Below are 27,295 nucleotides of genomic sequence, written 5' to 3'. Positions count from 1 at the left end.
ATATATATATATAGTTTTTTGTTTTTTTTTTTTAAAGGGTCGCTTAAGCCAGCGCAGCTTGTTTTGAACCTTCGCGATCCTCCTGTCTCCGCCTCCCAAGTGCAGGAATTACAAGCGTGTGCCACCACGCCCACGTTATTCTGTATTTTGAAACAGAGTCTCACTAAGTTGCTGAAGGCCTAAGTAGCTGAGGCTGTCTGCGAAGGTGATCCTCCTGTCTCAGCCTTCCAAATGCTGGGATTACAAGTATGTGCCACCACGCTGGCATACCACCAGCCCTATTTTTTATTCTTTATTTTGAAACAGGGTCTCACTGAGTTGCAAAGGGCCTCGGCTAAGTAGCTGAGGTTGGCCGCAAACTGATCCTTCTGTCTTAGCTTCCAAAATGTGGGGATTACAAACTTGCAGACTGGCCAGAGGTTGGCTTTAAACCTGCAATCCTCCTGTCTCAGCCTTTCAAGTACTGGGATAACAAGTGCGCACCACCATGCCCAGCTTTATTTTAATATTTAATTGGGAGTCTAATACCTGGCAGAGCAACATAGGCTTTTTTTCCCCCAATACTGGGAATAGAACCCAGGGGCATTCTACCTTTGAGCTAGACCACCAGCCCTATTTTTTAATTCTTTATTTTGAAACAGGGCCTCACTAAGTTGCAGAGGTCCTCACTAAGTAGCTGAGGCTGTCCTTGAACTGCAATCCTCCTGCCTCAGCCTCCCAAATGCTGGGATTACAAGCGTGCACCACCACACCCGGCTTCAACATAGGCTTTTAAATACCTCTGCAATTAATATTTCTTCTAGTTTGAGATTATGAGAAGATCACTTCCTTTCTTCTGATACCCTTATTTTATACAGAGATGAAAGAAAAATCTTTTTTGTGTGTTTATGTGGTACTGGGGTTTAGACCCAGGGACATTCTACCTCTGTACTATACCCCAGCCCTTCCTTCCTTCCTTCCTTCCTTCCTTCCTTCCTTCCTTCCTTCCTTCCTTCTTTCTTTTTCATTAAAAATTTTATTTCACACTTTTATACAAATATGCGAGCCAGGCGTGGTGGTGCACGCTTGTAATCCCAGCATTTGGGATATATATATATATACATATATATATATATATATATGTATATATATGTATATATATGTATATATATGTATGTATGTGTGTGTGTATATGTGTATGTATGTATGTGTATATATATATATATATATATATATATATATATATATATCCAGCCAGCCAGCCACAGGTATTTTCTAATCATGAAATGAAATAATTTTACAGTTCTAGTTAGTATAAAAATGTATCAAATTCAAACAGACCAGTGACTTGACTTGAGATGACATTAACAACTATAAAGTTAAATACCATAAACATTCTGTCTCTTTGTTGTGGACTACCCTCCTACCCTTCTTCTCAGGACATTCATTTTTATAAAAAAGGCCTACAAACACTGTCAAAATAACAGTTTCTTAGTATCCTATAAAGCCAGGGTGTTAGTCTCCAAGTCACCCAAACAAGAAACTGATACTTTAAACACTGTTATGACCTTTTTTAAAGAAAGTCTTGTAAACAAAGTATCATTTGTAAATTGTTTTTGTGAATGAAAATTCCAAAGTACAACCAGATAAAGCTCTTAGTATCTTAAGTATATAAGATTGTGAAAAGAAAAAAAAAATACAACTCCAAAGCAACAATGGCATAGATGGTTGTATTTTATTCTTTTAAAAGATTGAGACATGGCCGGGTGTGGTGGCGCACGCTTGTAATCCCCGCACTTGGGAGGCAGAGACAGGAGGATCGCATGGGTTCGAAGCCAGCCTCAGCTACTTAGTGAGGCTTTCAGCAACTTAGTGAGACCCTGTTTCCAAATAAAATATTATAAAAAAAGGTCTGGGAGTATAGCCCGGAGGTAGAAAGCCTCTGGGTTCCACCCCCAGTACCATCAAAAAATAAAAAATAAAAATAAATAAATTGAGACACTGTTTATCCTAGGGCCAAACAAATTAGCACCTGTTTGCTGTTGCTCCCCATATAACTTAACATTTTGAAGCACAATAATTTAAAAAATTCTGCTTTCAGATATATTCAATTTACATTGAATATATAGAATAATAACTATCCACCTCTCCCATCCCCACCATTTTTACAATTTAAAAGATCCTGTTAAAGTAGTCCCAAAGTCATTGGGAATTTAGATAGGGAAGGAAATAAAATTAAAAAGCAGATCACTGACTCACTGATTAAATGGTTCCAATAGCATTTAAAAAGTTAAGAGCCATCCTGTTCCTTCTGATGAGAATCACCGCTGAAACCCTCTCTGGGTAGCAGACGCTCATTCAGTGTCTTACACTGGATCGCTTTGGATCCACCATAGATACTCACCGAATCATTCAAGTCCTGAATATACAGTGTTTTCAGCAGTGAGTAAACATACCCTAGAGTTCAATGAGCAAACTCATTTTCCCCAAGAGTTTCTGAAGTTATAGCATGAAATTAAAAATATCACACAGAACTCTAAACTAAAATATACTGGATGTCTGGTAACGATTTAACATCTTACAATCAATTCTTTCTCTTAAACCTTTTGAGGTGGGGGAGTGGGGCTGCCCTGAAGGAGATGTTACAATTTACAGCTAAGTTTTCAACATTAAAACTCTCTGAGCCAGGCGTGGTGGCGCACGCTTGTAATCCCCGTGCTTGGGAGGCCTTGACAGGAGGATCGCACGGGTTCGAAGCCAGCCTCAGCTACTTAGTGAGGCTCTTAGCAACTGAGTGAGACCCTGTTTTCAAATAAAAATATAAAATAGGTCTGGGAGTACAGCACGGAGGTAGAAAGCCTCTGGGTTCCACCCCCAGTACCACCAAAATAAATAAATAAATAAATAAATAAATAAATAAACAAATCTATCTCTCTGGTACATTTATAAAAAAGTATTTTCTTTTTGCAAGTAAAAATTGAGGTCAAATCAATGACCTCTTGTGTTCCAATTCTGATTGCTTAAACAAACCTGAAGATCTTTGGCCTGTTAGTCAATAACAAAAATGGTTTGAAGAAAAAATAAATATAATATATAAACAACTATAAATAGCATCCAAGTCTGCTGCACCTGTGTGTTTTAGTGGAAACAGAGAAGGAAACCTGTGCGCATTTGGTGTGTGTGAGGATTCACACATCTAGGAAACAGAAACAAGGTCAAGAGGTTGAGAGTCAACTTACTGAGGCTATCACTGAACCTGTGATCCTCCTGTCTCAGCCTCCCAAGTACTGGGATTATAGGCATGCACCACCCTTCCTGGCTAAAAGAAAAATCTTAACTCGTCATATATTCACTTCAAGTTCTTCCCATTTTCTCTAACTTCCTGTAAATACTATAGAAATAAAATACAGGATCAGGTTCAAATCAACTGGCATGTGACAGTTTTATACTGAGATGAAACAAACAGTACAATATACTCCCAGAATAAGAGAAAGAGAATCAGATGAACATCATACAGAGTAAATTAATCTAGTTATAATTTATTACAATTATTTTTTCTTCTAAATTATGCTACTCTATTTAGTTCATATTACATATTTCTTTCTTTCTTTCTTCCTTTTTTTTTTTTTTTTTTTTTTTTTGCCAAACTGGGGATGGAACCCAGGGACATTCTACCTTTGAGCTACACCCCAGCCTTTTTTTTTTTAATCTTTCTTTATTTTTTATTCTTTATTTATTTATATTTGTGGTACTGGAGGTGGTACTTGGCGGCTTTTCTACCTCTGGGCTATACTCCCAGACCGATTTTAGGTTTTATTGGAAACAGGGTCTCACTAAGTTGCTGAGAGCCTCACTAAGTAGCTGAGGCTGGCTTCAAACCTCCTAAGCGTGGGGATTACAAACGTGTGCCACCACAACTGGTTTATCCTTTATTTTGAAATAGAGTCTCACTGAGTTGCAAAGGGCCTCACTAAGTAGCTGATTCTGTCTATGAACTGCGATTCTTCCTGTCTCAGCCTCCCAAGTACTGGGATGACAAGCATGCACCACCATGCCTGGCTTCATATTCCATTTCTAATCAGTTTTCTTTCTTTTTTTGTGTGTGCCATTACCAAATGCAATGGCCATAGGTTCAATGAATTAATCTCACTTGGTGAGTATAAAAAGGCGGCTTGTTTTGCAGCGAGCAGTCCTCGAAGAATTCTTCAAAACATGGGCGCAATGAATAAATTTAAGGGTAAGCATTTCTCTCTGAACCTTATATATATGCACATTATATATTTTTCCCTGAGAAAAGAGAAACAATATTAAAGTAAAAGGTTAATGATTTAGACTGCGGCCTCATCTCTGCCATTTACATTTTTCTTAGTTATAACATTAAGGGTTGATTAGATTTTCTAAATTAAAATATAAAATCTTTGAAGTATATAAAGTATGGAGAAACATATTAACATACATATACTCACTATCAAGATTTAATAAACTGGACATGGTGGCACATGTCTATAATCCCAATACTTGTGAGGCTGAGACAGGAGGATTACAAGTTTGTGGCCAGCCTCAGTACTGGGGTTCCTGGAAACCCTTCTACCTCCGGGCTACACTCCCATACACCTATTTTTTATATTTTTATTTGGAAACAGGGTCTCAAGACAGCAAGGCTGGCTTCGAACCTACGTGATCCTCCTGTTTCCACCTCCCAAGCGCTGGAATTACAAGTGTGCACCACCATGTCTGGCTCGAGACCTTGTTTTAAAAAAAAAAAAAATTGGGCTGGGGATATAGCTCAGAGGTAGAATGCCCCAGGCTTCAATCCCCAGTACCACACAAACACACACACACACGTGCACGTGCGCACGCGTGCGCGCGCACACACACACACACACACACACACACAATAAATAAATAAATAAAAGTCGGGCATGGTAGCACATGCTTGTAATCTCAGTATTTGGGAGGCTGAGACAGGAGGATCGCGGTTTGCGGACAGCCTCAGCAACTTAGTGAGGCCCTTTGCAACTGGACTGGAGGTGGAGCTCAGAGGTAGAATGCCCCCGGGTTCAATCTCCATTTCTGCAAAAAAGATAATAAATAAAAAATAATTATGCCTATATCTACATTATGTAGATAATGTAGAAAACCCAGAGTTCACCAGAAACCTCTTAGAACTGATAAATTGAGCAAACTGGCAGGATACAAAATCAACATACAAAAAATGAGCTGGGTGTGGTGGTGCACACTTGTAATCCCCATGCTTGGGAGGCTGAGATAGAAGGATTGCACAGGTTCGAAGCCAGCCTCAGCTACTTAGTGAGGCTCTCAGCAACTTAGTGAGACCCTGTTTCCAAATAAAATATAAAAAAGGAAAAAAAAAAAAAAAAAAGCCGGGCGTGGTGGCGCACACTTGTCATCCCAGCATTTGAGAGGCTGTGAGACCTGGAGGATCACAGATCGCGGGCAGCCTCAGCTACTTAGTGAGGCCTTCTGCAACTCAGTGAGACCCGGTTTCAAAATAAAGAATAAAAAATAGGGCAGGGGTTGTAGCTTGGAGGTCAAATGCCCCTGGGTTCCATCACCAGACCCGCAATAAATAAATAAATAAAATAAAATAGGTCTGGGAGTATAGCCCAGAGGTAGAAAGCCCCTGGGTTCCACCCCCAGCACCACCAAAAAAAAAAAAAAAAAAACCTAAAAAAAAGGTAGCTAGCTTTTCTATATACAATAATGAATTGCTAAGAAATAAATCAGGAAAATAATTTCATTTACAACAGCTTTGACAAAGAAGATGAGAAAGAAACACCACCACCACCACTTAGGGATAAACCTAAACCAAGATGGTGAAAGACCTCAATGAAATTTCTTTTTGCGGGTCTGGGAATGGAACCCAGGGGCATTCGACCTCCGAGCTACAGCCCCTGCCCTATTTTTGATTCTTTATTTTGAAACCAGGTCTCACTGAGTTGCGGAGGGCCTCACTAAGTAACTGAGACTGTCCACGAACCGTGATCCTCCGGCCTCAGCCTCCCAAATGCTGGGATTACAAGCATGCGCCACCACGCCCGGCTTTAATGAAAATTATAACACTGAAAATAGAGATTAAAGAATGGATATAGATGCCAGGTATGTCATTTGCAAAAAAATGGTTGAAACTGGAGCACCTTATGTTAAGCAAAATGAGACAGGATCAAAAAGACAAATATCACATGTTTTCTCTCATGGAATCTAGAAGAAAAAAGAGAACATGAAAGTGAAAGGGGGAATATTAGGGAAGAGAAAGAGAACCCAGGGGAGAGAGCATAAGAGAAGGTAATGAGGGTGGGTATGAAAACGTTACAAAGAAATCCATTAATTTGTACAATTTACATATACTAATATTTTTTGAAGATTTAAAGAAGTTTATTAGAAAGGTAGAAATACAGAAAATATAAATACAGCCCCATGCCAGAGTGGCATGGAGGGGTGACTCGAATGAATATACCCATATTAGTATATTTTTAAAAGATTTCATTTTGTGTCGAGTGTGGTGGCGTACGCTTGTAATTCCAGCATTTGGGAGGCTGAGACAGGAGGATCACAGTTCACGGACGTCCTCAGCTACTTAGTGAGGGCCTTTGCAAATCAGTGAGACCCTGTTTCAAAATAAAGAATAGAAAATAAGGCTGAGGGTGTAACTCAGAGGTAGAATGCCCCTGGGTTCCATCCCCAGTAACACACACACACACATCATTTTGACATTCTCCAAATTATATTCAAAATTAGGGTACATCTGACTAAATATCCAGTAGCTCTGAATATCTAGTTTTATATTTATCTCATTTGATGTAGCTTGCATAATATATTATCCTTAATATATTTGCAACTACATCTTTTATTTTCTTTGTTCAAATCATATTTTTCCTTAGGTCATGGAAGATTTACCTTATTAACCAGAGAACTCTATAGCTTGAAAGAAAATAATTAATCTTTTCATAGTTCTGGAGGTGAGAAGTCTAAAACAAAGGTGTCAAAACAAGGTTGTTTCCTTCTGGAGGTTCTAAGGGAGATCTTGTATCTTCTGTCAGCAATTTTTTGCATCTCTTGGCTTATAGAAAAATCACTCCAATATTTGCCTCCATCTTCACATGTTATGAATAATGCTATTTAGTCATTATCCAAAATATAAAATTTAGGAACCGGGCATGGTAGTGTGTGCTTGTAATCCCAGCATTTGGAGGCCGAGACAGGAGGATTGCAGCTTGAGGACAGCTACTTAGTGAGGCCCTTTGCAACTCAGTGAGACCCTGTTTCAAAAAATAGAGAATAAAAAATAGGGTCGGGGATGTAGCTAAGATGCAGAATGCCCCTGGTTCCAACCCCAATACCACTATGTATACATATATATTTATATATGTATATATATTTAACTATATGTTTAAGTCGGGCATGGTGGCACACACTTGTATTTGGGAAACTGTGACAGGAGGATTGCAGGTTCACAGCCAGCCTCAGCTACTTAGTGATGCCCTCCACAACTGTGCCCTTTGCAACTCAATGACCCTGTTTCAAAATAAAGAATTAAAAATAGGACTGGAGGGGGAGCTCAGAGGTAGAATGCCCCCGGGTTCAATCTCCATTTCTGCAAAAAAGATAATAAATAAAAAAGTCTTAATCTATATATTATTAGAGTTTTAGAAAATGCAAAGATGAAAATAGTACCATGAAACAAGTAGAAGAAGACTATTTCTTCAAGTATTTGACTCAAAAATTTTCTTCTTTTTTAGCTGTTGGAAAAATTAGAGGAAAGCCTCTTCCATTGCTCTTATTTTTTGAGGCTATATTTAGCACAAGTCATGCTTTTAGACATCCTGTTGGTGCAGATCTAACCCTGGAAGGGATCAAATGTGGATTATCTGAAAAACGGCTTGATTTAGTTATCAACTGGGTCACCCAGGAAAAGTAAGAAAAATTAAGTTTTTAATTTAATTGTGACATTAGGCTAATACAGATGTTTGTTCTGAAGTCATAATAGTTTTCTTATCATACATTATTTGAACATTTACTTCAGATCCCCATTGCAATTAACCAGTTTAAAAGTATTTACTAGCTGGGTATGGTGGTATATACCAGGAATTCCAGTACTTGGGAGTATCACAGGTTCCAGATCAGTACACAGTAACATAGTGAAATCCTGTTTCTAAGTAAGTAAGTAAGTAAGTAAGTAAGTAAGTAAGTAAGTAAGTAAAATAAGTAAGTAAAAGCTGGGCATGGTGGTGCACACTTGTAATCCCAGCACTTGGAAGGCTGAGACAGGAGGACCCTGGCCTCAGCTACTTAGCGAGGCCCTTTGCAACTTGTGAGACCCTGTTTCAAAATATAAAGAATAAAAAATAGGGCTAGGGATATAGCTTGGAGGTAGAATGCCCCTGGGTTCCATCCCCAGTACCACAAAAAAAGAAAAAAATAGAAAAAGTAAAAAGAAAAAGAAAGAAAGAAAGAAAGGAAGAAAGAAAGAAAGAAAGAAAGAAAGAAAGAAAGAAAGAAAGGAAGGAAGAAAGAAAGGAAGGAAGAAAGATAGGTAGATAGATGCTGGGCGTGGTCATGCACGCTTGTAATCCCAGTATTTGGGAGGCTGAGACAGGGGGATTACAGTTCCCGGCCAGCCTCAGCTACTTAGTGAGGCCCTTTGCAACTCAATGAGACCCTGTTTCAAAATAAATAAATAAATAAATAAATAATAATAATAATAATAATAATAATAATAATAAAGGCTGGGCATGTAGTTCGGAGGTAAAATGCTACTGGATTCATCTCCAGTACCACAAAATAAATAAATAAATAAATAAACAAACAAACATAAATAAATAGATAAATGAAGAAAGAAAGAAAGAAAAAGAATCGGGCTGGGACTGGAGCTCAGAGGTAAAATGTACCTGGGTTCAATAAAAAATAAAAACTCCTCAACATGTTCTTTATTGATTTGCTTACTTTAGGTTGACCTTTTCTGAGGAGGCTGGAGATGTGATTTGTAAACATGCAGACCATGATACTTTTAATAAGGCAAAATACCTGGCTCTGGCTCAAATTATCTATGGTGAATGTGGTCTGCACAAGAAAGTTCTCCTTTGCCTGTGTAAACAGGGTCAGATTCATGGGGCCATGGAATACATCCAACAATTCAAGGACTTTAGTCCTGGTAAGTAAAAAAGCCTACTAATGAGCTGGCTGTGGTGGCGTATGCTTGTAATCCCAGCATTTGGGAGGCTGAGACAGGAAGATCGTGGCTCAAGGACAGCTTCAGCTACTTTACTGTTGGTGGGAACTACAGCACATTCTTTCGGTCAGCATTTTTTTTTTTTTTAGGTATTAGGGATGGAACTCAGGGGCATTCATTCTACCTTGAAGCTGCACCCCCAGCACCAGTTCTATTTTTTTCTTTATTTTGAAACAGTCTCTCATTGAGTTGCAAAGGGCCTCACTAAGTAGCTGAGGCTGGTTTTGAACTTGCGCAATCCTCCTTTCTCAGCCTCCCAAGTACTGGGATTACAAGCATGAGCCACCACGCCCAGTTTTATTCTTTACTTTGAAACAGGGTAAATTATATAATTTAGAGAAAATTAACTTCTCTAAGCCTGTTTTCTCATTTGTAATATGAAAATAATATCTAGCTAACTCTGAGTAGTAAATGCCTTGAATTAATACATGCTAGTTCCCAGCACAGTAGATATTTGTTTAGTAAACACTAGACTACTTTTATTGCTTTTGAGACTGCTAATTGTGGTTATGATAGTTCTTTTGTGTGTGTGTGTGTGTGTGTGTGTGTGTGTGTGTGTGTGTGTGTGGTACTGGGGATGGAACCCAGGGGCATTCTACCTCAGAGCTATACCCTTAGCCCTATTTTTTATTTTTTATTTTGAAATAAGGTCTCACTAAGTTGCAGAGGACCTCACTAATAGCTGAAGCTGTCCTCAAACCTGTTTTCCTCCTGTTTTAGCCTCCCAAGCACAGGGATTATAAGCGTTCAACAGCATGCCTGGCTTTTTATGATAGTTTTTTTGTTGTTGTTGGTACTGGGGTTCTTGAAAGGTTCTTAGATATTATTCTGAAAATTACTCCTAGCGTGGCCTAAGAAGAATCTTTTTACTTTGTAAAATTTAGGAAATTAAAGCCGGGCGTGGTGGCACACCCTTGTAATCCCTGTGCTTGGGAGGCTGAGACAGGAGGATCGCACAGGTTCGAATTCCAGCCTCAGCTACATAGTGAGGCTCTCAGCAACTCAGTGAGACCCTGTTTCCAAATAAAATATAAAATGGGTCTGGGAGTATAGCCCGGAGGTAGAAAGCCTCTGGGTTCCACCCCCAGTACCACCAAAAAAAAAAAAAAAAAAAAAAAAAAAAAAATTTAGGAAATTAGCCTGGCATGGTTGTGCATGCCTTATCATCCCAGTACCTGGGAGGCTGAGACAAGAGGATCACAGGTTCTAGTATAACCTCAGCAAATAGTGAGACTCTCATCAACCTAGTGAGACTTTGTTCCAAGTAAATAGAATTGGGCTGGGACTGGGCGTGGTGACGCACCCTTTTTTCCCCAGCATTTGGGAGGGAGGTGGAGACTGGATAATTGCTGTTCAAAGACAGCCTCAGCTACTTAGTGAGGCCCTTCACAACTCAGTGGGCCCCGGTTTCAAACATAAAAAAGTACTAAAAATAGGGTTGGGGGTATATCTCAGAGTTTCAGTGCCCCTGGGTTCCATCCCCAGTACCAAAAAAATAAAAAAATAAAAAATTGTGCTGGGTTTAACACTAAGGTGGAATATAATATGAAGTTTATAATTTTTTTTTTTTTTGGTGGTACTGGGGTTCCTGGAAGCCCTTCTACCTCCGGGCTACACTCCCAGACCTATTTTATATTTTTTACTTGGAAACTGGGTCTTTTAAGCCAGTGAGGCTGGCTCAAAACCAGTCTCTGCCTCCCAAACTCGGGGATTACAAGCATGCGCCACCATGCCCGGCGAAGTTTATAAATTTAAAAATACAAATCAAAATTAGCTTTAGGTTATCTCAATGGTTAACTAGTATATTAAGCCATATGAACCTGTTCTTTTGGGGTTCAAAAATAGACAAATGAGCCAGGCATTGTGATACATGCCTGTAATCCCAAACAGGAGGATTGTAGGTTTGAGACCAGCTTTAACAAGTAGTAAGACTCTCATTAACCTAGTGTAGTGAGACCTTGTTTCAAAATAAAATAAAACAGGGCTAGAGCTGTAGCTCAGAGGTAGAACCCCTAAGTTCCATCCCCAGTACCATAAATAATAGATTCTTAAAAATTATCTCCAAGCTGGGAGTGGTGACACATGCTTGTAATCCCAGCATTGGGGAGGCTGAGACAGGAGGATCACAGTTTGCAGACAGCCTCAGCTACTTAGTGAGGCCCTTTGCAACTCAGTGAGACCCTGTTCCAAAATAAAGAATAAAAAATAGGAAAAAATTATCTCCATTTTTAGTGCTTTTCAGATATGAAAACAGAGTTATAAAAGATTAAGTGATTGCCAGAACTATGACTAGAATTTAAGTTTCCTAATTGCCAGTTTGTCACTTTTTTTCAAAGATAGTAATTTGATGCATTTTTTTTTTTTGGTGGTATTGGGGGTGGGACCCAGAGGCTTTCTACCTCCAGACTATACTCCCAAACCTATTTTATATTTTATTTGGAAATAGGGTCTCACTAAGTTGCTGAGAGCCTCACTAAGTAGCTGAGGCTGGTTTCGAACCTGTGCGATCCGCCTGTCTCAGCCTCCCAAGCATGGAGATTACAAGCATGCTTTATTTTTTTTATTTTAGTATATGTGCTGCCGAAGTGAGCACTTTATTTTTTATTTTAAAAAGTGGGTCTCACAGCCGGACGTGGTGGCACACGCTTATAATCCCCGTGCTTGGGAGGCTGAGACAGGAGGATTGTGCAGGTTCAAAGCCAGCCTCAGCTACTTAGTGAGGCTCTCAGCAACTAAGCGAGACCCTGTTTCCAAATAAAATATAAAATAGGTCTGGTAGTATAGCCCGGAGGTAGAGGGCCCCTGGGTTCTATCCCCAATACCATTAAAAAAAAAAAGTGGGTTTCACTAAGTTGTAAGGCTGGCTATAAGCCTGTCATCCTCCTGTCTTAGCCTTCCAAGTACTGAGATTATAGGCATGCACTGGCGTGTGTGTGTGTGTGTGTGTGTGTGTGTGTGTGTGTATTTGTTTTTTTCTTTTATTTATAAGTGGAACATATTGAAAATGGTATACATTTAGACTGTGCTTAGGGCCCTCTCCCCACCCCCTGTTCCCCTTCCCAACAATTGTATCCAAATTAACCATGCTATATTTATACTTTTACACATACTTGGATGTAGCTCCTCCATTAATCAACCTCAGCTTTCTTCCTCTCCTATCCTTCCATTCTAGCTTTGCTGAGGTTTCCCCTTCATTATCCGGAGGCCCTCTGGTATCCCCAATGCTCCCTAACAAAACCAATAACCCAATCAAGAAATGGGCGTGCCAGACATGGTGGTGCAGGCTTGTAATCCCAGCATTTGGGAGGCTGAGACCAGAGGAGTGCGGTTCACAGAAAGCCTCAGCTACTTCGGCCCTCCGCAACTTAGTGAGACCCTGTTTCAAAATAAAGAATAAAAAATAGGACAGGGGGTATAGCTTGAAGGTAAAACACCCCTGGATTCCATCCCCAGAACTTCAAAAAAAAAAAAAAAAAAAAGAGCAACTGACCTGAATAGATACTTCACAAAATAGGAGATACAAATGGCCAATAGATACATGAAAAAATGTTCTACATCATTAGCCATCAGGGAGATGCAAATCAAAACTACGCTGAGATTCCATCCAACACCAATCAGAGTGGCAAGTATAAAGAAATCAAATAACAACAAATGTTGGCGAGGATGTGGGGAAAGAGGAACTCTTTTATACTGTTGGTGGGAATGCAAACTAGTTCAGTTGCTATGGAGATCAGTGTAGAGATTTCTTAGAAAACTGGGAATAGATCCACCATATGATCCAGCTGTACCACTCCTGGGTATTTTACCAATGGGATTGAAATCAGAGAACTACAGTAACATATGCATACCAATGTTTATAGCAGCATAATTCATAATAGCCAAAATAAGGAACCAACCCAGGTCTCCATCAACAGATGAATGGATTGCAAAATTATGGGAAATATACACAATGGAATTCTATTCAGCTATAAAGAACAAAATCATGGCATTCACAAGAAGATGGAAAGATCTGGAGAACATTATGTTAAGTGAGGTCAGCCAAGAAAGAGAAGGGACATACATATGTTTTCATATGTATGTATGTATGTATTTGGATTGGTAATAGTACTGTTTAGTTGTGTTGGAGTGAGTTACTGAGGAAGGTTTGGAAGGATTAGAAAAAAGTGTGGATTGGCAGATAGAGACATTAGATGGTCTGTTTTAGTTGATTTATAATATTTATAATATTAGGATGTCTAGGTACAGTTTTTTATTTTTACTTTCAGATGACCTGATGCAGATAATAACATTATGTCCCCAAACTGAATTAATTCGATGTCTCACTGAAGAAAGAAATGGTAAACCACCACTTTTATCTTTTGGACTTGCCATACTTCATCTGTTCTCTAAGAATATGGAAAAGGTTGGCATTAAACTACTTCAAGAAATAAATAAAGGTGGGAAAGGTAAGTAAAATGTTATGAAAGAAATAGTAGTGGGTTATTTAGGGAAAGTTCAATATGACTATGTATGGGTTACTTCAAGTTTTTCTTAGAGTACCTCCTTAGCAAATGCTAACTTTAGGTGTTCAAAATGTAAATTAAAGCTGGGCGAAGTGGCACACACTTGTAATCCCAGCATTCGGGAGGCTGAGACGGGAGGATCACAGTTCAAAGCCAGCTTTAGCTACTTAGTGAGGTCTTTTGCAACTCAGTGAGACCCTGTTTCAAAAATAAAGAATAAAAAATAGGACTGAGCATGTAGCTCAAAGGTAGACTGCCCCTGGGTTCCATCACCAGTACCACCAAACAAACAAACAAAAAAAAGCAAAGGATTAAAAGGGCTGGGGTGCCAGGCTTGGTGGCTCACACTTGTAATCCCCTCGCTTGGGAGGCGGAGACAGGAAGATTGTGCAGGTTCAAAGTGAGCCTCGCTGGCTTAAGAGACCCTGTTTCCAAATAAAAATATAAAATAGGTCTGGGAGTGTAGCATAGAGGTAGAAGGGTTTCCAGGAACCCCAGTACCACCAAAAACAAAATAAAATAAAATAAAAGGGCTGGGGTATAAATCAGAGGTAAACTGCCTTAGGTTCAATCCCTAGTACCACAAAAATAAATAAATAAATAAATAAATAAATAAATAAATAAATAAATAAAATAAAGCTATGCGTGGTGGCACACCCTTGTAATCCCAGCATTTGGGAGGCTGAAATAGGAGGATCACAGTTCCAGACAGCCTCAGCTACTTAGTAAGGCACTCTGTAACTTAGTGATTTATAAAAAATAGGGCAGGGGGTATAGCTTGTAGGTCGAATGCCCCTTGGTTTCATACCCAGACCCACAAAAAATAAATAAATAAAAAAATATAGATTACCATATAAGAATAATCTTTTGGGAATATTATATATTTATTGAGAGAATTAGAATGAAGAGAGAATCTTTATTAAGCTCAAGGGGAGTGTCATAATAATTGTAATAGCTAACACTTTTCTTTTCTTTTTTTTTTTTTTTTTGCAGTACTGGGAATGGAACCCAGGAGCATTCGACCTATAAGCTATACCCCCAGCCCAATTTTTTATTCTTTACTTTGAAACAGGGTCTCACTAAGTTGCAGAGGGCCTCATAAGTAGATGAGGTTGGCCACAAACCTCCAATCATTCTGTCTTAGCCTTCCAAGTACTGAGATTATAAGCATGTGCCCCCATGCCTGGCTGCTAACACTTTTTTCTAAAACTGTATATTTAGCAACTTTCCTATGCATTTTAAGTGTTATTTAAATATAAACTTTTTGTATCTTAATCCATAAACCAAATTCATGCTTTTTTTTGGCGGTACAAGAGATGGAGCACAGGAGCATTCTACTTCTGAGCTACACCCCCATCCCTAATTTTTTATTCTTTATTTTGAAACAGGGTCTTACTGAGTTGCAAAGAGCCTCACTAAGTAGCTGAGGCTGTCTGTGAGCTGTGATCCTCCTGTCTTAGCCTCCCAAAAGCTGAGATTACAAGCATGTGCCACCATGCCTGGCTCAAATACAAGCATTTTTACATATGATATTCATTTTGAACCTAACTCTGCAGTAGGATTGAGACTAACAAATTAAATTTCACTTTTCCCTCTGTCATTAATTTAGCAGAGAAGCTTAAAAAGACAGTTTGATTTTTTTTTTTTTTTTTTTTTTTTTTTTTTGCGGGTCTGGGGATGGAACCCAGGGGCATTTGACCTCCGGGCTACACCCCCCTGCCCTATTTTTTATTCTTTATTTTGAAACCGGGTCTCACTGAGTTGCAGAGGGCCTCACTAAGTAGCTGAGGCTGTCCGCGAACCGCGATCCTCCAGGTCTCAGCCTCCCGAATGCTGGGATTACAAGCGTGCGCCACCACGCCCGGCTCCGACAGTTTGATTTTAAATTACTGTCTACGATCAAGAAAAAAAAATGGTAATTTCCAGGCATAATGGTACATGCCTATAATTCCAATACTTTGGAAGTTAAAACAGGAGGCTCGAAGGTTTGAGACCAGCCTTAGCAACCTAGTGAGACCCTATTTCGAAACTAAAAATAGGGTTATATTACGGATTGGCACCCTTAGAAAGAGGGAAAGCTAGAGCTTAGAGTAAAGCACCACGCCACAGAGTGACATAGTGTGATGAACCAAAACAAAGTCATCCCCACATTGGGTGCCAAATTATGATACGGTTTGAGAGAATGTGGTCGTGGGGAAACTGTTCCTGGCGACCCCTGTTAGGGTCTCGGACACAATTTCCCTCAAACCACAACAAAACCCAATAGGACCAAAAACAGAAAATTACCGCGGGTTCTTGTCCTAAGCTAAGAATAAATATGCATAGCTTGGACAGTTGCTGAAGATTTAAAGAAATTAACCTTTATCTAGGTTAATTTACATTGGAATAGTTGCCTGCTTTTAGGCAGAAACTAAGTCTTTGCACAGATTTGCCCCTCACCCAATTTTAGAAATATATTAATGATCATAGCTTTCTCAAATCTTCCTAGGCTATTCCCAATACTGGTACAGGTTAGTGGCATAACTTGGAGGTAGAATGCCCCTGGGTTTAATCCCAAGTACAAAAAGAATGGTAATTACCTGGAAACATATTTGGGAAAATAATTTTTTAAATTATTTTGCCAGGTGTGGTGGCATACACTTGTAATCCCCACACTTGGGAGGTGGAGACAGGAGGATTGCGCAGTTTCGAAGCCAGCCATGCTGGCTTCAGATACCCTGTTTCAAAAACAACAACAAAAAAAAACTATAAAATAGGTCTGGGAGTGTAGCCTGGAGGTAGAAGGGTTTCCAGGAAGCCCAGTACCACCAAAAAAAAAAAAAATTATTTTATATTATTTTTGGTGGTACTGGGGTGGAACCCAGGGGCTTTTCTACCTCTGGGCTATACTCCCAGACTTATTTTATACTTTATTTGGAAAAAGGGTCTCACTAAGTTGCTGAGAGCCTCACTCAGTAGCTGAGGCCGGCTTATGGGAAGTGTTACGGTTTGGGAGAATATGGTTTGTAGAAACTGTTCCCCAGGTATACCAGTATTGGGAACAGCCTAGGAAGATTTGGGAAAGCTCTGATTATTAATATATTTCAAAAGAAAATAATTGATATATTTCAAAATAGTTGTGTCAGAATGGCGGCAGACATGGGTAAAGAAAGGGCTTGGTTTCTGCCTAAAAGCAGGCAACTATTCCAATGTAAATTAACATAGCTAAAAGTAATGAACAAGTCAATAGTGGGGAGCTAGGGCTTCCTCTATCTAAAGACAGATCTTAAGAGAGGAGAACTAGGCCTTTATCTAAGGACAGATCTACATGATGATCTAGGTAGGATAGAGCAGGGTTTGGCCTTGCCCTTCATGAAAGAAGACACCTTGCCACACCTTGCTGGGGGAGGTACCTTTCAGGGTTAAGGGGAGGTACCTAACAGGGACATTCAATACGTCAGGATTACGTGAACAAGATGGAGGTCATGGGTATAAAAAGTCCAGTCCACGTGTAATCCCTTTGGTGTATTCATTTCAAGTCACCCCCCCCCCATGACATTTTGGCATGGGGCTGTATTTCTATTTTCTGTATTTCTATCTTTTAATAAACTTCTTTAAATCTTCAGCAACTGTCCAAGCTATGCATATTTATTCTTAGCTTAGGACAAGAACCCGCGATTTATTCCTGTTTTTGGTCGTTTTGGGGTTTTGTTATGGGTTGGGGGAAAGTGTGTCTGGGACCCTAGCAGGGGTCCCCGGGGAATGGTTTCCCCACAACCATACTCTCCCAATCCATGACACGGGGACCCCTGCTAGGGTCCCGGAGACACTTTCCCCCAACCCATAACAAAACCCAAAACAACCAAAAACAGAAATAAACCATGGGTTCTTGTCCTAAGCTAAGAATAAATATGCATAGCTTGGACAGTTGCTGAAGATTTAAAGAAGTTTATTAAAAAGATAGAAATTCAGAAAATAGAAATACAGAAAATAGTTACAGCCCCATGCCAAAATGGCATGAGCGGGGAGGGTGGCCCAGGCCAACTCACCACTCCCCAGATACAGCACGTGGACCGGAAATTTTATACCCATGACCTCCATCTTGTTTACGTAATTGTGACATAGTGAACATCCCTGTAAGGTACCTCCCCTTAACCCTGTAAGGTACCTCCCCCAGCAAGGTGTGGCAAAGTGTCTCCTTTCATGAAGGTCCACCCCTCCTACCATCTTAGCTGGCTTATCATGTAGATCTGTCTTTAGATAGAGACAGGCCTAGTTCTCCTCTCCTATTGACTTGTTAATCACCTTTATCTAGGTTAATTTACATTGGAATAGTTGCCTGCTTTTAGGCAGAAACCAAGTCCTTGCACAGATTTACCCCTCATCCAACTTTTGAAATATATTAATAATCATAGCTTTCTCAAATCTTCCTAGACCATTCCCAATACTGGTACAGGAAGATAATTTTATATTTTGAAATTCTCATTACAAATATATATATATATATATATATATATATATATATATATATATTTTTTTTTTTTTTTTTTTTTTTTTTTTGTAGTACTGGGGGGATGGATCCCAGGGGGGCATTCAACCTCAGAGCTACACCTCCATCCCTATTTTGAAACCAGGTCTCACTGAGTTGCAAAGGGCCTCACTAAGTAGCTGAGGCTGTCCGTGAACTGCTCTCTTCCTGTCTCAGCCTCCCGCTGAAATGGGGGTTTCTTGAGATGAAACCCAGCGTTTCCTTGAGATGAAATGGAGTTCCCCAAGAAGGAACTCAACGTTTCCTACCAAGTTCTTGTCTACGGTGAGTGAAGAATGACACCCGCAGACCTCGGGAAGGGGAGTAAAAGGTTTATTGGAAGCAGCAGGGAATGGGGGGGAGAGTGGCTAAACACCCCAAAGGGGCTGGATGGGTTCAGCAGCTGCCTTTAGGACAATACTTGAGAGTAGCCCAAGCCGAATTGCCTTCAGGTGCAGGCTGCTTTCTTCCAGATTCCACTGCCAGAAGGAATAGAGAAAAGTGGCTGAACACCCTAAAAGGGCGGTCAGAACTCCGGGGTCCAGTAGCTGCCTTCAGGGTCACTACCCGAGTGTTGCCCAAGTCAAGTGCCCATCAGTTGCAAACTACTTTCTCCCAGAGTCCACGCGATCTGCCAGAAAAGAGGTGCAGGTCACCCCTAGGGGCCTGGCCAGCCTTGATGTCCAGCAGAGAGGCCTTCAGGTCACTACTCGAGAGAGAGAGAGAGAGAGAGAGAGAGAGAGAGAGAGAGAGAGAGAGAGAGAGACAGGCACTCCCCAAAAGGGTCCCAAGAGAGAAAGCCCCCAATTTGCCATCCGACTAAGGCGAAGGCCTGATCGTTTGCGACCTCTTTTGGTTAGGGTGACTTTAGGAATTCTGGGAAGCAGCTCTCAGGATTTGCATAGGGTATTTGCAAGTCCTTTGAAGAATCTCCTTTCATTCAGTAGGAGTGTCCAACTTGCTCTGTGCTGGCTCTTGGGTTTTTTGATTAGTAAACAGATGGCTTTTGTGAAGCTCTGATCCTTCTTATCTCTGAGCCTTTGGAATTTCAGGTATTCATGGCCTCTCAGGAAACTCAGGAAATTAACTTTTTTTTTCTACTGAGGCCTCTTCCCTATCTGCCTATTTCCTTTCTATCTCCTTACCGCAAGCTGGGATTACAAACGTGTGCAACCATGCATCGCTGTCTCAACTAAAATATTTGATAGAAAAATATTATTATTATTATTATTATTATTATTATTATTATTATTATTATTTTGCAGTATTGGTGGTGGAACCCAGGGGCATTCTACCTCTGAGCTACACCCTTAGTCCTCTTTTTTATTCTTTATTTTGAAACAGGGTCTCACTGAGTTGCAAAGGGCCTAAGTAGCTGAGGCTGTCTGTGAACTTTGATCCTCCTGTCTCAGCCTCCCAAATGCTAGGATTACAAGTGTATGCCACCATACCTGGTTGTCTCAACTAAAATATTTGATAGAAAAAAAATTTATTTTTTTTGCAGTACTGGGTATGGAACTCAAGGGCCTTCTACCTCTGAGCTACACCCCTAGCCCCATTTTTTATTATTTATTTTGAAACAGGGTCTTACTGAATTACAAAGGGCCTCAGTAAGTAGCTGAGGCTGTCTGTGAACCACAAACCTCCTGTCTCAGTCTCCCAAATGCTAGGATTACAAGTGTATTGAACTAGGCATGGTGATGCATGCTTATAATCCCAGCACTTGGGAGGCCAAGATAGGATCACAGGTCTCCACCAGCCTCAGCTACTTAGTGAGGCCCTTTGCAACTCAGTGAGATCCTGTTTCAAAATAAAGAATAAAAAATAGGGCTGGGGGGGGGGTAGCTCAGAGGTAGAATACCCCTGGCTTCTATCCCCAGTACTATAAAAACAAACAAAAATAACAAAAATAAAAATAAAATATATGGCTGGGGGTGTAGCTCAGAGGTAGAAGGCCCCTGGGTAAAATCTCCAGTACCACAACACACACACATACACATACACAAATAAATAAATAAATAAATAAATAAATAAATAAAATTAAATAAATAGCCAGGCATGGTGGTGCACATTTGTAATCCCAGCATTTGGGAGACTTAGACAGGAGGATTCGGGTTTGTGGCCAGCCTCACTTACTTAGTGAGGCCCTTTGCACCTCAGGGAGACCTTGAGATCCTGTTTCAAAATAAAGAATATAAAATAGTGCTGGGGGTGTAGCTTGGAGGTAGGATTCCCGTGGGTTCCATCCCTAGTACCTCAATAAAATAAAATAAAAATAAAAGAATGAATAAATTAAGTAAATAAATAAAAAGGACTGACTCAGTTGAGCTCAGCATTAGAGCACCCTTGAGTTCAATCCCCAGTACCAAAGGGGGGGAAAAAGGTAAATAATGTCATTGGATTTCTTTTAAAAATGAAATAATTCCATTTCCTTTAGAAAATATTGCTTATAGGTTGGGCATTGTGGTGCACACTTGTAAACCCAGTATTTGGGAGGCTGAGACAGGAGGATCACAGGTTCACGCCAGCCTCAGCTACTTAGGCCCTTCACAACTTAGTGAGACCCTGTTTCAAAATAAAAAAACAAGCCGGGCATGGTGGCGCACGCTTGTAATCCCCGCGCTTGGGAGGCAGAGACAGGAGGATCGCGCAGGTTCGAAGCTAGCTGCTTGCGCTGGTTTAGGAGACCCTGTTTCCAAATAAAAATGTAAAAATAGGTCTGGGAGTGTAGCCCGGAGATAGAAGGGCTTCCAGGAACCCCAGTACCACCAATAAATAAATAAATAAATAAATAAATAAATAAATAAATAAATAAATAAACAAACAAGAAGCCGGGCGTGGTGGTGCACGCTTGTAATCCCAGCATTCGGGAGGCTGAGACCGGAAGATCGCGGTTCGCAGACAGCCTCAGCTACTTAGTGAGGCCCTCTGCAACTCAGTGAGACCCGGTTTCAAAGTAAAGAATAAAAAATAGGGCAGGGGGTGTAGCTTGGAGGTCGAATGCCCCTTGGTTCCATCCCCAGACAAGCAAAAAAAAAAAAAAAAAAAAAAAAAAAATTGCAAGTGAGTGAATGAAGTGCTTGGACAGGGGCCAGGAGACCTGGAGACAAAGGAACCCAGCACTGCTCTTTCAAAATAAAAAATAGGGCAGGAGGTGTAGCTTGGAGGTCACATGCCCCTGGGTTCTATCCCCAGACCTGAATGAAAGAAGGAAGGAAGGAAGGAATAAATAAATTTAAAAATTAGGCTGGGGATGTAGCTCAGAGGGGTAGAATGTCTCTGGGTTCAGTTCCCAGTTCCACAGAAAGAAAGCTGGGCGTGGTGGCACTTGCTTGAACCAACACCCCCCCCACCCCCCCACCCCCCAGCACTTGGGAGGTGGAGACAGGAGGATCGTGCAGGTTCGAAGTAAGAGACTCTGTTTCCAAATAAAAATATAAAAAATAGATGTCTGGAAGTGTAGCCCGGAGGTAGAAGGGTTTCCAGGAACCCCAGTACCACCAAAATTATATATATATATATATATATATATATATATATATATATATATATATATATATTATAGAAGCCACATAATGAAGAATATGGACAGTTTCTTAAACCATTGGAATAGCACTACTAATGCATTTATGAAAGTGAAGGATCATGAAAACTCAAGCAATATTTTCTCAGTTATTTGACAATTGCTCGTAGTGCCATGCAGAATGTGTGCATAAGGATGAGCCTGAACTTACTTTCTGAGCTCCCTGCCTTGTGCTCTTCGCCATCTGCTACCTTACCAAAGAGAAGATGAGTGGAGGAGTGTGGAATGTGAGAGATGGTCGAGGGTTGAATGAGACAAGAAAGATTAATGATAAGAGAAGAAAGAGCTCCCTGTTGAGAACTTGCCATGAGCTAGACTAAGCATTCTACATGTTGTAACACTAAATTTATGGGAATCAGGATGAGTTTAAGAGTAACTAGATTGAGCTGGGCATAGTGGCCCACGCTTGTAATCCCAGTATTTGAGAGGCTACAGGAGGTGGTGGTTCACAGACAGCCTCAGCTACTACTCAGTCAGGCCCTTTGCAACTCAGTGAGACCATGTTTCAAAATAAAGAATAAAAAAATAGGACTGGGTGTGTTGCTTGAAGGTAGAATGCCCCTGGGTTCCATCCCCATGCCAAAAAAAAAAAAAAAAAAAAAGAACAAATGCTATACTGCAATACTATGTTTTTTTCTCAGATGCAGTAGAACGTCTTGTGATAAATGATTCATTTTGCTCCCTGGAAAGGTGGGAAGAAATGGCAAATGTATGTTTACAGAAAGGTTTTGACAAATTATCTGATGACATCATGGCCATTCTTCGATCTCAAGCTGGAGTTTCAGAAATTTCTGAAGATGGTGATACAGTCAACTTAATGGAACATATTTTTTGGTAGTTCTGTATTTTAGCCAGTTGAGGGAGCTTGTATAACATTTTACATATAATTGTTGGGCATAATAGTTTTGGCATAACTCTAAATAAACCTCGAGTATGAAGCTCTCAAAAATCAATCACACTTTTGTTCTGATGATATTTAGGTTTGTCCTTGAAACATTCATATAATTGCTTTCTTTCCCTTATATGGCCACTTCTCATATTGAATCTTGATGAAACCCAAGGTTATATCTTTGTATAAAACAGTAGAGGCATTTCTATTTAGACATAATGTCTGGATAGATACATTCTTTTCTGATTATCTCATTTGATAGCAAAAACTGAAGAAAGTGAGGATAGTTTCTGCCTATAGGTTTATTTCCCAGATATCAAATGCTATAAGCCTTCCCTGACCAGAAAAAGCAGGATGTTGGTGTCCTGTCAAGCAACTTAGTGAGGCCCTCAGCAACTTAGTAAGACCCTGTTTCAAAATAAAAAATAAAATACACCAGGAGGTATAGCTCAGAGGTAGCATGCCCTGGGTTCAGACTTCAGTATCAAATACACACAAAAAAACGTTGATTTGCTGGCAAAAACCTAGCATATAATCATGATTTTGTACTGCTGGTTTAAAGGCGTGTACCATGTATATATATTTGGAAAACCAGCTTTTTTTGTTTGTTTGTTTTGTTTTTGTACTGGGGATGAAACCCATGGGCCTTCTATCCTATACTCAGAGACCTTTTTTTATATTTTTATTTGGAAATAGGGTCTCACTAAGTATATGAGAAGGCTGGCTTTGAACCTGTGTGATTCTTTTGTCTCGACCTCCCAAGTACTGGGATTACAAGCATGTGCACCATGCTCGGCTTTTTTTTTTTTTTTTTTTTTAGGTGCTGGGGATTGAACTCAGGGGGTCTTCACCACTGAGCTACATCCCAAGCTCCCCCCCCCCTTTTTTTCTTAAATTTTGAGACCTCAAGTTGCTGAGGTTGCCCTTGAGCTTATGATCCTCCTACCTCAGCCTCCCAAGTAGCTGGGATTACAGGCATGTGCCACCATGCCAGGTGACCAAACAAACCTTACATAAAAGTAGAAATGGGATACCTGTCAGCAGAGAAGATGTATTATAAAGAAAGCTGGGCATGGTGGCACATGTTTGTAATCCCAGCATTTGGGAGGCTGAGACAGGAGGACTGTGGTTCTCAGACAGCTTCAGCAACTTACTGAGGCCCTTTGCAACTCAGTGAGACCCTGTTTTAAAATAAAGAGTAAAAAATAGGGCTGGTGGTGTCCCTCAGAGGTAGAATGCCTCTGGGTTCCATCACCAGTACCCCCCAATCCCCCAAAAAAGGACTTAAGGTGGCAAATGGAGTTGGAAGAGTAAGACATAAAGTCAAGAGGAGGAGGGGAAAGAATTGAGTTTGAGCTATCTAGGACTTGGAAGCTGTTACCTGAAGAGCAAAACACTGCATGGAAGACAACCATACAGCCAAGAGATTTATTCAGTCAGCGGGGTCGAAAGGAGAAGCAGTCAGAGAGAGAGAGAAAGTGGCCATGCTTGGGGTTAAATACAGTCTTAGGTTGAGTTGGCACTTTACCCATTGGCCAACCAGATGGATGTTGCATTTCATTGGAGGGTCATATGGCCTTTAAACTTACTGGTTGACAGAAATGGCATATTGACCATTTTCGCAGTTTCTGGGAAGGGGTTGGACCTTTCCAGGAAACCTAAACTGGGTATTGAGGAGATAGAAAGGAAATAGGCAGATAGGGAAAAGGCCTTGGTAGAAAAAAGCTAATTTCCTGAGTTTCCTGAGGGGCGACAAATGTCTGAAACTCCAAAGGCTCAGAGATAAGAAGGTCAAAGCTTCACAAGGCCATCCTGAGTTTCCTAATCAACAAACCCACCGAGCAAGTCTGGCATTCCTGAAAGGAGACCCTTCAAAGGACTTGCAAATGTCCTATGCAAATTCTCCTTGGAGTCACCCTAACCACAAACGGACTTGCAAGCGGTCAGGCATCAGCCAGTCAGATGGCAAAAGCGGGGACTTCCCGCTCGGGACCCCCTCCCCTTCTGGGGAGCTGTTCTCTCTCTCTCAGGTCGTGTTGGCCCTGAGAGAAGGCAGAGTGCATCTGAGGGCACGTGGCTCGGGCGACTCTCGAGTAGTGACCTGAAGGCCTCTGCTGGACATCATGGCTGACCAGGCCCCTAGGGGTGACCTGTACCTCTTTTCTGGCAGATCGCGTGGACTCTGGGAGAAGGTAGTTTGTAATTGACGGCACTTGGCTCGGGCGACACTCGAGTAGTGACCTGAAGGCAGCTACTGGACAACAGAGACCCGACAGCCCTTAGGGGTGTTCGGCCACTTTTCTCTATTCCCTTTTGGCAGATCGTGCAGACTCTGGAAGAAAGAAGCCTGCACCTGAAGGCAATTTGGCTTGGGCTACTCTCAAGTATTGTCCTGAAGGCAGCTGCTGGACCCAGAGTTCCAGACCCTTTGGGGGTGTTCAGCCACCCTTGTCCCATCCCCTGCTGCTTCCAATAAACCTTTTACTCCCCTTCCTGAGGTCTGCGGGTGTCATTCTTCGCTCACCGTAGACAAGAACTCGCCGGGGTTTTCTCGCAAGAAACCCCCGTTTCAGTATGGGATCAGGGATGAAGTGGCTAGACTCAGCCTGGGCAGGAGCTCCCTTAGAGAAATGATCCGACTCATCTATCAGAACCAGCCTCCCTGTTATCCACACTGAAAGAAGTATGAGATGGGTCTGGCACAGAAACCTGCACTGTAGACCAGCTCTATCAGTTTTTGTTTTGTTTTGTTTTATGTGTGTGTGGTACTGAGGATGGAACCCAGGGTATTCTACCTTTGAGCTATACGCCCAGCCCCATTTTTTAACTTTTTTTTTTTGCAGTACTGGGAATGGAACTCGGGGGCATTCTACCTCTGAGCTACACCCCCAGCTCTATTTTTTAAAATTTTTTATTTTGAAACAGGGTCTCACTGAGTTGTGAAGGGCCTCCCTCACTAAGTAGCTGAGGCTGTCCACGAACTGTGATCCTCCTGTCTCAGCCTCCTGAATGCTAGGATTGCAAGCGTGCACCACCATGCCTGGCTATTCTTTATTTTGAGATGGGGTCTTACTAAATTGTGGAGTTCTCACAAGTTGCTGAGGCTGCCTGTGAACATGTTATCTTCCTGCCTCTGCTTCCAAAGTACTGGGATTACAAGCGTGCACCACCAGCTCAGCTCTGCTACTGCTGAGCTTTGTGTGTGTTTCCTCATGCATAAGATAAATTTATTTTGACTAGATAATTTGTCATAATTTGTCTTATCTTTTTTTTTGGCGGTACTGGGATTCCACCCCTATTTTTAAATTATTATTTATTTTAAGACAGGGTTTCTCACTAAGTTGCAATGAGCCTCACTAAATAGCTGAGGCTATCTGTGAACTGCCATCCTCCTGTCTCAGCCTTCACCACCATGCCAGGCTTGTTTGTTTGTTTGTTTCTTCTTTCTTTCATTTTTCCTTTTTCCTTTTTTTTTTTTTTTGGCAGTACTGGGGGTGTAACTCAGGGGCATTCTACCTCCAAGCTATATCCCCAGCCCTATTTTTTATTCTTTATTTTGAAACAGGGTCTCACTGAGTTGCAAAGGGCCTCACTAAGTAATAGCTGAGGCTGGCCGCAAACCTGAAATCCTCCTGTCTCAGCCTCCCAAATGCTGGGTGTACCAGTATTGGGAATGGCCTAGGAAGATTTGAGAAAGCTATGATTATTAATATATTCCAAAAATTGGGTGAGGGGCAAATCTGTGAAAGGACTTGGTTTCTGCCTAGAAGCAGGCAATTATTCCAATGTAAATTAACCTAGCTAAAGGTAATTAGCAAGTGTGTAGGAGAGAGGAACTAGGACTTCCTCATCCTCATTCTAAAGACAGGTTTACATAATAATTGAATAATCTAGCTAGGATGGGAGGAGGGGTCGACCTTCAGGAACCGAGACACCTTGCCACACCTTGCTGGGGGAGGAACCTTACAAGGACATTTACTATGTCAGAATTACGTAAATAAGATGGAGGTCATGGGTATAAAAAGTCCGGTCCACATGCTGTATCTTTGGTGGGGCATTCATTTGAACCATTCCCCCATGTCATTCTGGCATGGGGCTGTAACTATCCTCTGTATTTCTATCTTTTTAATAAACTTCTTTAAATCTTCAGCAAGAGTCCGGGATAATGTGTATTTATACTTAGCTCAGGACAAGAACTCGCTTTTTTTCTGTTTTTTTTTTTTTTGTTGTTGTTTCTTTGGGGAGTTTTTGGGAAATTATTCCCAGGTGTCTAACAAAGATCCCTGGGGACAGTTTCTCAAACCATGACATATTTGGTGCCCAACATCTTGGGGCAACATGGGGCACATGGCTCTGTACTTTTCACGGGACTTTTTGGCCAGTGGGTCAGTGGGCAGCAGCAGCTTTAGCTCCAGCTGTAGAGCTGTTGAGCTTTAAAACAACTATAGTGAAGCCTTTGCATCACTGCATCTCTGAAAGTGACTTCCAGGGCATCTTGCCAGTGGTCCGAAAGCCACTGCATCTTGAGGTCAGTAACTCTCCCCAAAATGGGATCATATCTTGGCGGATGACTGGAGTGCTGACG

At 40.9% G+C, this 27,295-nt stretch overlaps 1 protein-coding gene across 4 annotated transcripts in view; it reads left to right on the top strand.

The window, feature by feature from the left end:
• CLHC1 (clathrin heavy chain linker domain containing 1) overlaps positions 1–22,659 on the top strand; it is a gene marked incomplete at both ends in the record, with an annotated part of 40,623 nt that extends 17,964 nt beyond the window's left edge. For all 4 annotated transcript variants that reach the window (XM_080711118.1, XM_080711116.1, XM_080711117.1 and 1 more), the window contains 5 exons: positions 4,110–4,216; positions 7,740–7,914; positions 8,949–9,151; positions 13,495–13,674; positions 22,463–22,659. In XM_080711118.1, coding sequence (XP_080567244.1) covers positions 4,110–4,216; positions 7,740–7,914; positions 8,949–9,151; positions 13,495–13,674; positions 22,463–22,659 — 862 coding nt within the window. The remainder of the gene's footprint in view (positions 1–4,109; positions 4,217–7,739; positions 7,915–8,948; positions 9,152–13,494; positions 13,675–22,462) is intronic.
• Between the last annotated feature and the right edge of the window lie 4,636 nt (positions 22,660–27,295).

This window comes from Muscardinus avellanarius, assembly GCF_963383645.1.
Source record: "Muscardinus avellanarius genome assembly, chromosome: 15".
NCBI lineage: Eukaryota > Metazoa > Chordata > Mammalia > Rodentia > Gliridae > Muscardinus > Muscardinus avellanarius.
Note: the sequence above shows the minus strand (reverse complement) of the source record. Positions and strands in the feature narration are given on the sequence as shown.